At 46.8% G+C, this 16,518-nt stretch overlaps 1 protein-coding gene across 1 annotated transcript in view; it reads right to left on the reverse strand.

Moving 5' to 3' along the window:
* The window catches only part of SPG7 (SPG7 matrix AAA peptidase subunit, paraplegin), a 31,634-nt gene extending 22,840 nt beyond the window's left edge, over nucleotides 1-8,794 (reverse strand). Inside the window, exons 1-4 of the mRNA XM_065663546.1 lie at nucleotides 8,451-8,794; nucleotides 6,819-6,921; nucleotides 5,440-5,529; nucleotides 576-826 (exon numbers count right to left, since the gene is read on the reverse strand). Coding sequence (XP_065519618.1) covers nucleotides 576-826; nucleotides 5,440-5,529; nucleotides 6,819-6,921; nucleotides 8,451-8,585 — 579 coding nt within the window. The 5' untranslated portion in view covers nucleotides 8,586-8,794. The remainder of the gene's footprint in view (nucleotides 1-575; nucleotides 827-5,439; nucleotides 5,530-6,818; nucleotides 6,922-8,450) is intronic.
* Nucleotides 8,795-16,518: the final 7,724 nt, after the last annotated feature.

Raw genomic sequence — 16,518 nt, forward strand, 5'->3', positions numbered from 1 at the left:
TTCTGTGTCTGTCAGAAATGAATTTCATCTAGCAGTTTGCAAATAGATCATAAATCACCCAACGAAATGGGATGTATCCCAGAACAGTATTTTAATCTCTCAAGCCAGTTTGTAATTATTCTTAGTGGTAACTTCTGGAAGTAAGCAGATCCAACTCAGCTTTCTTTCCATTTTGGAAGATTTAGGAAGGAAGTCTGATGGAGTTTGACAGAACACTTGAAACTAAAATCCAGGTAGGAGAACATTTTTGAAACTAGATCTTAAAGTGCTCTAGACACTCTCACATGTACCAGACTGAGCCAGTAGAAAAAAAATTGTGGGTTTTTTCCAGCTTTTTAGGCATACGTAAGATTTTCTTCCAGATCATTATTAATTAATTTTACAATTTAAACTAAAAGTCTTATTTCCAGGTTGGTATAACAGAAGTCCCCTGAACTTCAAATAAACGAAGGAGAAAAATTAATGAAGTGCAAATTTACCAGCTAGAGTTTTACAGAACATACATATTCATGAATTCAATTCCTTTCAACAGTATAAGCTATGATCACTCATTCCAATTGCAGAAAGTCACTTACAACTTGTCCATGTGGGGTTCCTCCTGGGTGTAGATAAACCTCCACAATATCGCTCTCTGGCACCACTTCGATTCTCTGGACCTCCCCCTTTGCCAGCATCTCATTCACAAAGTAGTTCCAGGAAATGTTGGTCCCTTCTCTGTTCTCGCTGAGCATGAATCGAAACAACAGCACTATGAAAGTTATGATGAGGAGTGCCCGTAAACGTTCAATATGCATTTGGTTTTCCTTCTTCCTGCGTTTCTCATCCTCTAGAAATAAAAGATACCAGAAGGGAAAAAGGGAAAAAAGATATGAGCATGTACTTGTAGAGCTTTCTGGTGCAAAAAAGGGACAATTAAGTAACAAAGACTGACACAATTTTTTTGTTTGTTTGTTTGGTTGGTTTGGTTTTTGGTGGGTTTTTTTGTTGTTACATGTTTGGTTTCTCCTGAAGGGCTAGACTCAAAGCAGTACCCAACTTGCATTGCACAGGCGATTTTCTGGCTTGGCTCACAATGAAGGTTGTGCGACTTGCCCAAGGTTATGCAAGTGAGTCAATTTTTTGGATTATGTGGCATCCCCAGACCCTTCTGGCATCTAGACCATCAGACCACAGGGCCTCAGCTGTACACATGAAACAGCACCAAGTCAAAAGTTATGAAAGCAGAAGCACTCAGATGTGAACTTCAGCAATTGCCTGGAAGGAGGCAAATTCTGCATCCTGCTAACCAGCAAAAAATCTGCTTAAGTCATATTGCTGTGGCTATATCCAGCCATTCCCCAATGCCCCTCACTGTAGTGAGGCACTGTGTGATTACAGAGAAGATGATGGAGGATCACCTCACCTCCTGTGCTTTAACTGTTGCTTCAGTAAAAGCAGGATTTGAAGCTTCAGGGAGCCAAAGAAAGAACCCCAACCCTAGAAGTTATTGTATACAAAGACAGCAATCTCAGACATGTTTTGAGAGTTCTGATCAGTGTGTCCTGTTTTAAGGCAGTCTAATCCTGGTCAGCAGACTTCAGATGTCACAGTCTGCTAGTCTCATCACCATTGCACCACACATCATTCTATTTCAAAATGAAAGACTACCTCATTTGCCTGGCCTGACATAGATATAGGCAAAACAAAGCTGCTGGACCCTTACTGCTAAAAATCAAACCCCAGAAATACTACAGCCCACTTTTATATAACATGCTCATACTCTGCCCAGTCCTCAAGGCTGTTGCTAACATATCCACTGGGAAATACCAGGAGTAAAACCTGTTCACAGCGTCACTGGTAAATCACATAGCACAGTATTATAAGAGATAATTGCTTCCTGGTGAGCTCCTGATCTGCTGTCACCCTGTATCATAAGACCAACGACATCTCTAGTACCTAAAAATATATCTGCATTTGCAGTAAATCTGGAATAGCAGAGGAGATACAATATGCATCTTACCTGTGGAAATAAATACACTACAAATCAAGCTCACTGCCTTAAAATTGCACAGACTTTCTCCCATGCTATACAGCTAACCCCATGTTTAAAAAGTTTTGGTAACTTTTCCACATTAAGGATCTGTATTAGAAGGATTCACATGCTAGTTGTGCATTCCCCAGCCTTTACTGTACCAGTGATATACTGAAGTGCTGACATGAGAAAAACGGATGGTTTACTCCAAGTGCTTGCCACCAAACCTTTTTTGTTCAGACTCCCAACAGTTTTTGCACTGCATCGGCAAATTTCAAATCCTGTGGTCTGCAAAGGGCTGCCACAGCACAGTTCAATGTCAACTGCCAGCTAGTATTTGAGTTGTGATGACAACAAATATCTCCTTCTCTTTCCAGCCCGATGTGGATGTTCTTGATATATAATTTAGCACTTGCTCTTGATACACAATTTAACATCACCAGCAACGTGGCATACATAAATACTGCTCTACACTCAGCAATGAATTAATTCTGTGTCACTGGACTGCTAATGCATCTGACTGCTGCAGCCCAGATTCAATTTATTTACAAATTCATAACAAATGCTCTGACACTAGCATTTATCACTAGCCACCAATTAGTCCCTACACACGCTGCAACAAAACCAAGGGACAAACATATGACCCAGTCAGATGCTAAAAAAAGTACTCTGTCCTTCAGACATGCAGCATCATTTTTCACTCGTTTCACTCGTTTCCTAGCCCTGCTCCACATTTAACAGGAAAGGCTTGTTCCTAAATAGAAACAATGCAGCTTTTCAGATGTTCTTTGATGTTATCTCCTCACTTTTGTCTTATCTGCTAGATCCAGCTTTATTAGAACAAAGCAATTCATCAAAGCTGCAGGATGACATCCACTACAGTCTTATTAAAGAAAATTAAAACATAGTATGTGAGAAGCCTTAGTCTGGACAATATCCTGAAAAGCTGAGCAAGTTTCTAAATAAAAAGATTCTACAGAGAAAAGAAACTACTTTAGAAAGTGAGTACTGAATATGTGAGTTCCTTGGAGATGCCAGAGTCAACTATTGCTAAAGCATTTTCTGCATTAAAATTTCAGACAAAGCAAGGAGACATAGAATATGTCCTAAAGCACACATGAATAAGGATGCAATCACAAAAGGATCACCACACGGTAAAAGCTGGCCATTAGATATCTTGACACAAACAACTTCTCCAGTTTCTAGGAACTGGACTTATGCAGGACTTTCAACCTACAGCTGTATTATTTCAGGAAAAGACACCATTTTTAGAAAACTAGAAGGCAATGCAAAGCTTTCCTCTACTCTGCACTTAATCAAGAACAAAATCAATCTATTTCTAAGCTTATGTGAAGTCTGACTATCTTTATAGTACAACATTCATATTGTACCATAACTACACCACAATGTTCAGTAAATGAGAACCAGTAACTGGATGTGACACTTGCAAGCAACAACTGTGGGAATACTTCCAGCTTTTGAGCCTCAAAAAGCCTCCACGAAGCAATGATTTGCCATTAACCCCAAATCTGAACTCTCTGATTAAAATCTTGCAAGAGCTGCAGTGGCAGTTTGAAGAGTTCTTTTTAATAATTACTGCAGAGACAAGCATTCCCCTGGAGACATGGGGTAGCATTCCACCTCCCAAAGCCAAGCTATCCATTAATCACAGGAGAAGAGAGGCCACTGAACATGGCATGTTACTGGTTGCTAATTTTAACAGCTACAGTTCTTCAGGGCACTGTGCTTGCAGTCACCCTGTGTGGTCTTGCAAGCACTAAGGGCCTCAACCTCTAAGCTCTGACTTCCTCAACAAGGACTCTGTGACACCTGCGCTCACACACCATCCAGGGCTTCAGCCCAGTGAAATGGATCACACAGGGTAAAGCCACTGCTCTTGGCTTAAAGAGACTGCAGTGGCACGAGTCAGGCTAAAAGTCATCAGCACCTGGCTGCTTTTATTTCAAAAGTTAGTCAGTCCAAGAGGATTCAACCGTTACGTTTAAGCACAACAAAGGTAAAGCCAAGCTATTATTTACTGATACTCAGACAGAAGTTTATAATGAAATTTATAAAATTATACTACAATCTGTGTGACTTAAGCATGACGTTAATGCCTTCCGACTTGCAGTACTAAGGTCTAGAGCCCTCCATCTACAGGTTTACCCCTCACTCAAAGGTGCAGGAAACAAGCAGTGCAGCAAACACCCATAAACTCACTCAAGACATCCCCAGCCCCTGCAAGCATCAACTAATGTCATGAAATGGAAAATGCTCAGATCCTTTGTGCTTCTGCAAGCATTACTGGCAAGAAAGAAGAATGAGACCTTCACTGCTAAAGATCTACACCCCGGAGTCTGAAAACATGCCTAATCCAGAGGCTAGAGAGTCTTTGCATTGCAGCTCTCAGGAGGTATGTACTCACAAAAAAGCAAAGAATTTTCTTTACAGCAGTGAAGAGTCAAATTACACTTTTTAAACAGTATGCAGCTGTTGTAAATGTACAAATAGCAGAAAGCTGAAAACACCACCAAGACCTGAAGGGACACCCACAAACCCACTTGTATTTGAAAAAGATGTTTGGTGAAAACCTTCTGGCAGAAGGTAATAGTGCCTGCTAAAAGGATCAAAATGCGCTTGTCAGAAGTTACACAAGGTTTTTGCCTGGTACACTGAATTTATTTTCCTGCACCGTCACCATTAGCATTGTTAAATTCTTTACTTCCTTAAGATTAAGGTAGAGAGAGAGCACCCCTCTACTTCTCAACATAATCTGGCACATCACATAGATCTCCAGGCTCCAAAACACATTTAGTGAGGTAAACCTCATTTTCAAGAAGTCCTGTACAGTGGAATGCCTGGGGCTTAGGCAGTATGAGACGTGCAAAAAACAGTACCTAGAAAGGCTGATTTGAAAAACAAGAAAGAAAAATTCTGAGCAAGTGCCATTATCACAGCTAAGAAATCTTTAACGAATCTACTTTTAACTTTAAGCTCTGTAAACCACTAGAGACACAGTGAAGATAAATGAAATTAAAAAAACCAAATAAACAATGCCAAACCAGGATCCAACTTAAAGAATTTTATTTAGTTAAAGTAAGTTTAAGTCAAAACGCTGCACAACAAAACCTCCAAACCGAAACTCAGTTAATACTCCTGTTCCCCTCTGCAAAGCAGCAAAAGTAAGGCACACATCAATGAAGTTATTTGCATAGGATGCAAAGCAGCACAGAAACAGTTTCATGCTCTATATTTAAATCCTAGTATTCCAACCCCTAAGCCAAAACACCCCTTCAAACTTGTTTAGAAGTGGTAAGTTACAGGCTTCTAGTACCGAGAGACGGAGGCATTAAGGCCTTCCGTGCTGTCTACCCTTACCCTGACACATACGACTTCTTTCATTAAGTATCTTTTTGGCACATGCATACCATCATCCTCCTGTGGAGACTTCTTTTTGAATCCTCCATTCTTCTGGTTACTCCCCCAAGAGCTTGAAGTAGTAAACCAGTAAGTGCTACCTACAGGAAAGCAGAGTTAAGTTGTTACTACCAGCAGACCTCAGAAGACAGTGAGGGGGACTGAGGATAGCAGAAACACATGAGCTCCGAGTGCAGAGAAAGACGAGCGCCACGTCCACCCAAGCACACAGTTTTGCTCCTGTGCCGAGGAAACGAGACATCCTCATCAGAAACAGTCACAACAGGGACAGACTCTGTCACTTTCCTCATATATTTTTCTTGACAATCCAATAAAAAATTGCTTTGTTCAGAGATGATTTTAATGGAGCAAAGATAATAATTTCGAGAAATTTCTTCTGTGCTGAAACATGCCAAACCATAGTTAACACTGGTATGAATCAAGAACAGCCTCACGCTAGGAACTGTAGATACCTATTAACGGAAATATATATACTGGACTTAAATGCAGATTTCTCAGTAAATGCTGATAGGATACTCTAGTAAAAGCAAGGAAAGTAAGGCTTCAAACAGTAACACACACAGCTGCTGCCACTGTGGTTTAAGCCCAGCTAAGGCTTTTTCATCAGAAATACAAAAAGTTGAGAAGCCAGACAACTGACTTGAAGACAGTAGTTTCCACTTCCCATGGTCCTTCATGAAGGCTCCAGAGAAAGGAGTTAGCCCAGAAACTGGAACTGCTACTTGTACTAGAGGGATTCACTTCCATTTGAAAGATTATGCATATATCTTAACTTAAAATCCCTAACCCTCTCAAAGGTGAAGCAGCCCAAGCTCAGTGGGCCCACACTGGTCAGAACAGCTGTGACCAGTTTTGTTCAAATCTCAAAGGCAGTAGCAAAATCATCTTTCCAATTTGAAGAGGGCAGCAAGAAGAGTAATTGCCTTTGTTTTACCTTTCTGTGCTTTTGCTCTAAGAATTCAGGTAACTTTTTCTAACATACACTTTCAACTTGCTCCAGTGCAAGGCTTTCAGCAAGGCTGCACAATGTGACTTCTGAAAAAGGTGAATGACATTTTTGTCTTAGGCTTTGCTAATGAGGCAGAGAAAGATTCTCTACTTCAAAATCTGCAGTTTTTAAATTAGCTTTTAGGTCTAATGACTCAAGTGCTTCCTTAATCACAGAGCTCCCTGTGGAAAGGTGCCACTGTTCGTCCCTGTCACCAAACAAAAACCTAGAAGCTCTGTAAAATTCACGCAGTTCCCAAAGCCAAAAATAGAACAGCTTTATTTCAGTAGAACAGGCAGTGAAGGTAAGGAAAAGTCAATACTCTTACTAAATACAACCCTTTCCCCTCCTCTACCTGTACAGTTGCTTTTTGGGACTCACCTAAGAAATTCCAAAGCTGAACTGGATCACGAATTATGTGTTGTTTCACCAGGACTCCCCCGAGACCCTGACACATGTGGAAGCGTGCTGGTGACAGAAGGCTCTGAGGAAGAAGAAAAACAAAAAGCCAACTATTGGAAAAGTGGTGTGACTGCTTAACCTTTATATTCTGTTCAAGACTAACATTCCTAAACATGAAAATACTGTGGTTAAGTTGCAGGACCAGCAGCTAGGAGACCTCAATACTATATCTGTCTGTGCTGTATGCTTGCCATGTGACTTGGAAGATGTTGTTTATAACCCAGTTTAAAAAAAAGCACGTGGAACGAGGAACATACACTCAAAACACTTGAAAATTTTATCTTCTCCTTCCTGTGTCTCTGTTCTTCATTGTAAAGATATGTTGGAAGTCAGTTCTTTAATGCAGAGATACCCTCCTACAAGGTGGAAGTCTTAAACACCAGTACTTTGTACCCTGTTGCACAGCAGGAAGGACAAAACAGCCATTTCCCCACAGTAATTCAGCAGTAATCCTGCAGTTGATACTCACACTTAAGGGCAGCTTCACAACATATGAACTAACATTTACTAATGCTGTCACGGTACGCAAGCGTAGCACTTTCTCTGATGTGTGATTCCCTGTCCTACCACCCCTCTATTGCACAGGCACAAGCTTCTGTGCAGCAAACCAGACAGGAGCACTAGCTAGGCCGAAATCCTTCACCCTTTTTTGCTGGCTTGCTGGAGAGCAACAACACAGCTTTTGTTGGCTCAAGATGGTGACCTCTTGGGGTGGATACCTTCTAGAATGGGACAGCTTAGACTAACTTGACAACGGAAAAAACCTGGCATGATTCAAAAGCAGTCCTACAATAGTTCTTCCTCCACTACCTGCGTAGATGGCCAGTACTTTTTTCACTACACTGCAGAAAAACTCTCAAGTCCTCACTCGTGTTCAGGGCCAGGCTGGACAGAGCCTTGGGTGACATGTTTCCATGTGAGGTGTCCCTGCCCATGGCAGGGGCCTTGGAACTGGATGATATTCAGGTTCCTTCCAACCCTAACTATTCTATAAGGCCTTGTTTAAATGAGAGCCTTGCCTTGTGCTTTAAGGCCTAAGCTAGAGGGACCTGTGATATCAAGAGCACAGCAAGATGTGGAAAACACACCTGTGGTGCCCACCAGTGCGGTGTGCATGGGTGATGCAAAGAGTCAGCACGATTAAAGTTGGGGAAAAAAAAACCCAAACCTTTAATCAACGTTTTCTTGCGTACAGCAGCCTAGGTGCTGTCTCCATACCGTTCTTCACCGCGTTACTGCTACAACGCACCGCCACAACGGGCCTTCGGGACGGTCCGGCCCGAGACACCCATTAGGGAAAGCCCCGCTTGGCGCAAGAGGCCGCGCACACCCGGAGCCGGTGGGTACCCACCCGCCCGCTCGCCGCCTCCTCCTGCGGTGCTCCCAGTCCCACCCCAGCGGGACACTGCCCGAGGAGGCGGGGCGGCGGCGCCGTGAGGCTGCGGGCCCGGGCTGCTCCAGCAGCATCCCCCCCCCCCCCCACTCCACCCGGTAACCGGCGCTGCACCCTCCGCAAGCCCCGCCCCGCGGCCACCTCCGCCGCCCCGTTACCTGCAGGCCACGACCTGCGCCGAGGGCAGAGCCACCGGGCCCCGGGCGAGCGCAGGCCCAGGCCGGGGCGGGCGGCGGGGCAGGCCGCCGCCAGCAGCGCCCCCGGAGCAGCAGCAGCCGCAGCAGCGACACCATGGCTCGCCGGCTGTCCTACTGTGCCTGCGGACCTCCGAGGAGCGGCAGCAGCTAGCGGGTACCGAGGGGCCGCGGGCCGCTGCGCTCGCCGCCGCACCGGGAGCCGGAGGCCTCACTGGGGACGGAAACGACCGCCGAAGAGCGGGCGGCCATCTTGGAAAGGGGCCGATAGCGAGAGCACTGCCATGCCTTAAGATGGCGGCCTCAGCGCTGGCCCCGCCCCCGGTCGCGGCCGCGCGGGGCCTGCCGGGACGGCCCGAGCCGTTACCACAGCAACGGGGCATCCAGGCGGCAGCGGCCCCTTGCAAGAGGCACGGCCGCGGCCGGGAGCCCCGAGGGGCGGCCCCGGCCCCGGCCCCGGCCCCGGCCCCGGCCCCGGCCCCGGCCCCGGCCCCGGCTCCGGCTCCGGCTCGTCCCAAGGCGGGCTGCCCTCTGCAGGGGATCCCCAGGCCGAGGTCTGCCTGGCCAGTCCCCCTTGGAGCAGGCGGTTCCCGCAGCCAGGCAGGCCCCAGCCCTGGCCAGGCCGCTCCATCAGGTTTAGGCAAGGAGGAGAACCAGCAGCTAGGAGGAGTAAGCAGGCTCCTGCAGGCACAGGAGAGCGGGGCTGTGGCAGGCGGAGAGACCTGGCACTGCATTAAAGCAGCAGGGAGTACACAACCAGCCCTGTGCTGGGGTTTTTATCGCTCTTAACATCATGTCCCACATAATTGTAACGGCTGGAAAGAGAACAAAGAAATGACCTCTGCAATCGTAGATTCATCACAGAGGAAAGGGGCCCGCTGCCTCCCCGTGCAGCTGTTGCTGAGGAAAACTCCCCTTCTGAACCCAAGGTATAAATTAGCTCTGATAGAAAACAGCATTTAATATCTGCAGCTGAGCATGATGGATTATCAAGCACTCTCAGAAGTGAAATGAGAGAACAAATATACAACGTGTTTGCTCTTTGCCAGGCAGGTTAGCTGGCTCCTGTGATCTCTCTTCCGTGGAAAAGCCATTACAATGTGTTTGACAACTCACCGTGGCGAAGCTACAATGCACCCATTACCCTGTGTTTGAAATCGTTTTGGTGCAGGTGTGTGGTTCTAACAGGGGTGGACCCCTCACCTCCCCTCAAGCGTTACACCAGAGTGTGTCAAGGTTATGAGTTGTGTTAAGTTCCCTGGGTACAAATACCACAGAGGTCATTGCATTTTAAGTCCCTGATCCTAAATCTTGTGTAATCTCTTCCTGTTTTGCACTAGCTGTGCACCGCTGAGTGGGTGGCCTCGATGTGCTCTGCTGAGTGTTTCTTTGGGGCAGGAAGGCATTTTGGAGCCATCACCTCCTTCCTACCACAGTTACACCCTTCTTGCTCTACTGAAATTAATATTCTGTTTGTGAGGCCAGCAGGTCTGATCTCTCCTGCCCAAGTCCTTTGATGTGCTTCAAGAAGTCATGTTTCCTTCTCTCCTGTCTCGCTGACCAGGATGGTTTCTGCAGCTTTTTCTCCCTCATTCCTCTCCGTGTTTCTCCATGGCTCAGGGACAACTTTTAGGTTCCTCACTGTTGTTAGTTCTCCTAACTTACCTGTCCTCAAGTATCTCAGGCATTCTTGAATGGGAGGTAGCAGGGCTACATATAATAATAATAAATAATTATCTCCCTTCCCAGCAGGTCTGAATTAGCATCCTCTTTCTAGAAGAGTCTCTTAGGATGTTAATTGTCATCTGCCCCCTGGGATGTGTCTAAGTAAACCTTCTACCAGCAAGATCTAATAGCATGTTAATGTCCTCCTCACTCCTGGAAGTCTCTTTGTATCATTGGCTTAATCGTCAAACAGCTTAATTTACAGACACAGAATTAAACTGGTTGCAATTAATCCATACTGGCTGGTCATAGTGTCATCAGTGGGGAGGTGACAATGGAGATACAGATCCCACCCAGTGTGGCTGGACAGACCGAGCTGGTGCTGCAGTGGCCATAAGTGAGTAGGCCGGGGAAGGACAGGAGAAGCAGCTCTGGCTGAGCACAAACATGGCCAGAGCACAAGGTCTTTGTTCTATACCACCCATGCACAACACCCTGCTTGGCCAGGTGGCTGCTGCAGAGATGAGTGTCATGTCTGCACCCACCTTGCAGAAGGATCCGTGCAGGGGTATTTGTGCCCCCGCTACATCTGCAGGAGGAAGGGGTTCGTTTGGAAATGCTGTGCCCTCTAGCACAAGCACAGAGGTGCAGGAACTCCATTGGGGATATAGCAACCTTGGAGAAGTGCATAAGGGACCAAGGAGCTGTGGGGCCCAGTAGTATGCACACCGCTACCTCTGCTTCACTCAAGGCATGTCTCACCTTGCTTCTGTCCATTTTCTGAGCAGACCTATTGCTAATGAGGCCTAATCTATTTTTAAAGAGTTGCATAATTTAAAAGGAATTACAGCCTGATTAGAAGGTGAAAGTACAGTTTGCTTAGACAGGACTTCCCTGACTTCTACCATTCTGACCCAAGATTGAACCAAATGGGTTTCATGCTGCTTGCCTTACAGCTTTGCCTCAGTGAAGGCAAAATTGGACCTATTTCATGATGGAGGGCAAGGAAAGGTGAAAGGGTCCAACACCTAGCACAGACAACCCCCAGCTGCATCTGGGTGGGCTCGATGACTGCAACATGCTGCATTTCAGGACTACACGGCAGCTGGGCTCTTGCTGTGATGCTCCTGGCAGAAGCTGCTGCCTTGATGTGACAAAACCATACTGAACTATGAGGTTATGTATGTTCATATAACCATAGGAACAAATGAAATATGGCTATTTACAGACCCACCATGTAGCTGGAGTTGACGTGATTCCTATTCCTCCTTTCATGCTGTGCCTCAAATGGAAGGGAACCTGGCATTCTTCACCTTGCTGGTGCCAAAACAAAGGGTTGCCAGAAGAGTCAAGACGTTTTGCCCTATGTGCAGACAGCACCTGCCGTGGCCACACTGTGACTTCTGCATGGGCAGCTCAGGCTGTGTATGCGGAAGTGAGCACTGTCCTTTCTGTGTGTGCGAGAGATGACCTTGGGAAAGGTGGCTTCAGTCACTGCCCTTGGACTGGCAATATGCTCCTCTGGGAGTAAGCCAATGCTCTGAGAAGACAGATATAACCTGATCCAGGCTTGGCCTCGCTGGGATGTACTCCAGCCGTGACATCACTCAGTAATGCCACGTGTATTTACTTACTACTGGGGAAAGGTGCTGGATTGGAGTCTGAAATCCCTGGTTTATCTCCTGAGCAGGTTAGGGACAGGAAGCAGCATTAGCAACCCCATCCTGTGTTTTTCAGGCCAAGAGATACCTGTTTCCAGAGCCAACACAGCTCTCAGCTCTGCTACATGGGAGAACCCACATCTCTTACTTCCATGTCCCTGTAAGACAGTCTTCCTGTCCTTTTTCCTGACCCAGAGTCTCAGGAAGCTCTTTGCAGAATGCCATCAATCCCTCCAGCGTGGCTCCAGCTCATTTCAACACAGCACTCTGCAAACTGAAAGAATGGATAGCTGGCGTCAGGTGGCCACTGCACCATCCACAGACTTCACATCCATAATGAATCAATGGGTTAAATGTAGAGCTGAAGGTGCTAGAAGGTAAATTCAGATATTCAGGATGAAAAAAATGCTGTTACCCCCCCGCAGCAGAAGCCAGGCTGCCTCTGCAGCAGGACAAAAAAGCACAGCCCCTGTGTTCCAGCACCCTTCAGCAGCTTGCACCTCTCATGTACCAGATATATTTTCTTTAGATAACTTCTTTGCAGAAGCTTTGCATGTCAAGGTCATGGGATAGATACTCCCCTTCTGCAAAGCAAGGCCAAGCATCCAGGAAAGCCTCAGGCTCAGAAATAAAAGCCATGCTTAAAAGACCACACTTCTTGTCCCTCAAGCACAGTGAAACCCCTCACCATGTAAAGATCTGTTCAGCGACTATCCTCTTCATATGAGCCAGTCCAAAATCATCACACCTATTTTTCCAGGAACAGCTTGGGATCACTGCCACTGGCACACCCACATCCCAACATGCTGCTCTTGCATGTAGAGGACAGCATGGCACTTAACACTGCTCCTCCCTGGGGCAAGGAGGACACCCCAACCCCACGGTGAGGCAGCTGGTGGCCATAAGGCATAACTGGGAAACAGTGCTCGGATACAAACTTATCTTTGAGTCACCTCTAAAGACCGGAGAGTTTAAGATAGGAAGGTGACAGATGGCCATAGGCAGGGGATCAGAGGGAATCAGCCGTACAGCAGCAGTGACCGAACTGTCTGCCAGTCATGGCTTACGAATCGCTGGAAAAGCAAAGTCAACACAAGAAGGAGCAACACTGAGAGAAGTGATACGGGTACCTCTCAGCTTGGCTTGCAGTGGTAGAGCAGGAGGAGGGAAACTGCTTGTTTGTGATTCAAAGGCCATGAATGAACAGATTGCTCCACAGGAGCGCGCTCCCTGGAGGGCTCCTGGGGCGTGCAGAGTGCAGGAGAAGCCCAGGAATCTATCTGTGTGCTGAAGTCATCTCCAAACCCTGCAGGCTGGAGGAGGTCAGTAAGCTTCAAGTGAGCAACTGTCACTCCACAGCCCTGAAATCCATAAGCAGGCTAAGAAACCTAAAGCCTGTCATTCGGAATCATAAAAGCAGTAATTAGAACAGGACGGTCATGAAGTCACAGTTAGAACATCAATATGAGGCATTTATCCAGCAGCAGGGGACCACTACCCTCGGAAAACATCCTCCTCTAGGGATGCAGGAGGCCCAAAGCTCCCTGGACTTACTATTCACAAGGGTATAGGGTCCTGCAAAGATTCATGTAAATACATATTACTCATAAGAGCAGCACTTGATCTTCGAGGGGTCCAAAACCACTGCTGCCTGATCAGGCTGAGGGTGTGGGGGAGCACCAGAGCTAATCCAGGTGCTAATCCAGGGCCCTGTGTGGGGTCTGCTGGGCCACCACTGATAACACTGTGGGCTGCAGCGAGGAGCTAAACCTTCAAAAGGCAGCTGATTTGGTGGGAGTGAGCTGTTGCTTTAGCCTTATTATTGAATCACATCTCATGGAGCTGTGAGCAATCGCCTCATTATAAAGCAGACGGAAGCCCAGCCTTTTATTTCTTAATGGCATCACAGGCAGAAGGGCTTGTTCTAAGTTGGAGTTGTCCTTTATCAACTAAAAAACAAAAAAAAAAAAAAAAAACCAACAAGGATGACTTGAAAGTAGTTTTATTTAAGAAAAATGAGATTGTGTGCAGAGTTGGAGAGACTTCTGCTGCAGTACCAAGAGCATCAGCTGTACTCCTTGCTGGCTTTCCAAATGGCTGCTTTGTTTGCCAAAACCATCTCTCTTCAAAATGTTAATAGATGACAGTAATTAAAACACGATCCAAGCTTAAAGTAAAGGTTCTTCTAATCAAAGTTCTTCTAAAGTTTTATTCTCTTGGCCTCTGATGTTGGCACCTGACTGGTCACAGAGGATTTACCCTGATGTGTGACTGTAGCGGTCATAAATCACACATTGTCTCATCTATTAAAAATAGATTCCCATCTTTACATCTTAAGAGGAGCTGGATCAGCAGAGAAGTGCACCCACATGAGCACAGAAGGGTAGTTTTGACCTTATGGTTATCATAATGGTTCCTTCCATCACAAGAGGGTTGCTGTAGAGCTTCATGGGAGCTTGGCTAAAGCAGAGATGGACACATTCACCCCAAGGCTGAAAACGGAGGTGAGCAGCAGATACAGATGCCATCTCCAGAATGGGACAGGGCAAGAGAAACAGAGCAAGGATCAAAGGGTCACTGAGCTCCTTCCCCAAATCAGTGTCCCTTCAGTTTGCTGTGACAAACGGGAATAGGCCTGAGCACATTCCCCAGGTGGCCTAATTTCTGTGCCCTCATGCAACATTCTCTTTCCTCAGCACAGCATATTTGTTTCGTTTTAGTATTTGAGAGCTCACAACCTCTAGTGCAGGATAAAGGTGCTCAATGATTATAGGTTGTGGAGCTTTTTTCCTCATAAGTATGGTAATTACATTGCAAGGAGCAAAACCCACCCCAGGGTAACGAACCCAAGCAGGCTGAACACCCTCATCATAGCATTCTCACCCAGAAAGCACCCCCAACTGGAATCATCCTGCCCTGCTCCCACTGTTAGCTTTCTTCACCGAGTGCTTTTACTGTCCTTCCCTTGAATCAGTTGGTCGTCCACACTGTTGCCTTCAAGTAGAAAAGGGTCAGGGGGATGCAGAAAGGATTTAACTTCCTTTCCAGCACTGGATCTTTGACCTGGATGACATTCAAGGCTGTCAAGGAGGGAGTTACAGCCAACTATATTTAGGAAATGAAAAAAAAACATTTCTCCTTTCATCTAGTTGTTCAGAGGCCCCAGAGAGGCAGATGCTTACTTGCAATGTTTTCAGAGGAGTGTGAAGATTAATGGAAGGGAGAACAGAAAAGCCTCAACAACCTTTCTTTTGACTGGTTTAGGAGAGCTGATGGAGGAGGAGGAAGATGGGCAGAGACAAAAAGACTAAGCCTAAGCAGAACACAGGACCAGCTTAACAGGCTCAGGATAAATCTCTCTCTGTTATTTAACAGCGAAGTCGGACACATGTTCCTAAGCCACTCCTTCATCACCACTGAGCCCAGCAAAGAGATCTTCCTTCCTGGGGGACTACTGGCATCCCCAGTACATGAGAGCAATCCTTCAGGCTGCCAAATGTGTGACTCAAAGCAGAACTGTCAACGCCAAAAAAGCAATTGCAGTTATGAGCCACCCTCCTGGAAAGAGTGGGTCAAAACCCCACAATGACCCAGATGAGGTCACCCTGGTTCCCGGTCCTCAGCCACCAAAACAAAGGCGTCCCATGTGCTCCCATTTTGTATTTGATGTGAAGATCTACCCTGTGAACTTTCGCACAAGGAATACCACAGCAAGCGGTTTATTACCTCAGTGATACAAGGGGCTCTGGCACGAGATGCACCATACGAAATGCCTATGTACAGCCGGTGATCCTACTCTGCGGAAGGGTTGTGCTGAGCTCAGGCATGAGCAGCTGTATGCAAGTAACAGGATCCACCAGGAATTTTGGGTTACCTTAGCACTGGAGAGCACAAACACAATGGGTGGGAACAGAGCAACTGTTGGGAGGAGATATGGCAACATCACCACACGGCCACAGCTAGGGAGAACAGGCGCTGTTGGGGTTTTCTGCAGTGCAGGAGCTGAGCCATTGTGTCACTGCCACAGTCCCAGCAGGACAAAGGCAGGAGGCTTGTCCACTGTCCTCATCTGGAGAGCCATGGGTCTGGTTGTTTAGGGGAGACCCTGGAAATAAAACCAGCACAAAAACCTCTTGGTATTATGAAATTAGCACTTTAATGAGGAAGATAAACCCCAGGCACAACCACTGCAGCTAGGCAAGAGCATGAGACCCATCCCAGGGCTGCAAGGGGGCATGGCCTGTGTCACTGTGCCTTCCCTGTCCGGTGGTGACTGCCTGGGCCCAGTGGAGGAGCCACGCTCACAGCCTTCCCGGGATGATGTGTGTGCTGTGCCAACCCCTTCTGGTCCAACCAGCCCAGACCCCAACCTGTATGACCCTTTCACTTCTCTCCTGCAGCAGTGGTGCAGGAATGTTTCATGACGGTGATTTTCAAGAGTTGACATGGCCTCTTCTGAAAGCAAAAGCAAACATTTGGCATTAAGACCTTTTAATAAGAAAGTAGTTAAGGAATTCGGCCCCAAACCACCAAGTGATTTGCAGCACTGGCTTCTCTTGACAGCACTGCAGCCTTGGCAGGGAAAGATGCAATCAATCCACTGAGCCTGTGCCTGGTGTCTCACGGTGAGCAGCGTGGTAACAAGGCACTCACCATCTCCCTGTGCCCACCCCAGCCTAAGCTGGTGGTGACCGGGGACCAGCAGA

The sequence above is a fragment of the Lathamus discolor genome, chromosome Z (assembly GCF_037157495.1).
Source record: "Lathamus discolor isolate bLatDis1 chromosome Z, bLatDis1.hap1, whole genome shotgun sequence".
Classification (NCBI taxonomy): domain Eukaryota; kingdom Metazoa; phylum Chordata; class Aves; order Psittaciformes; family Psittacidae; genus Lathamus; species Lathamus discolor.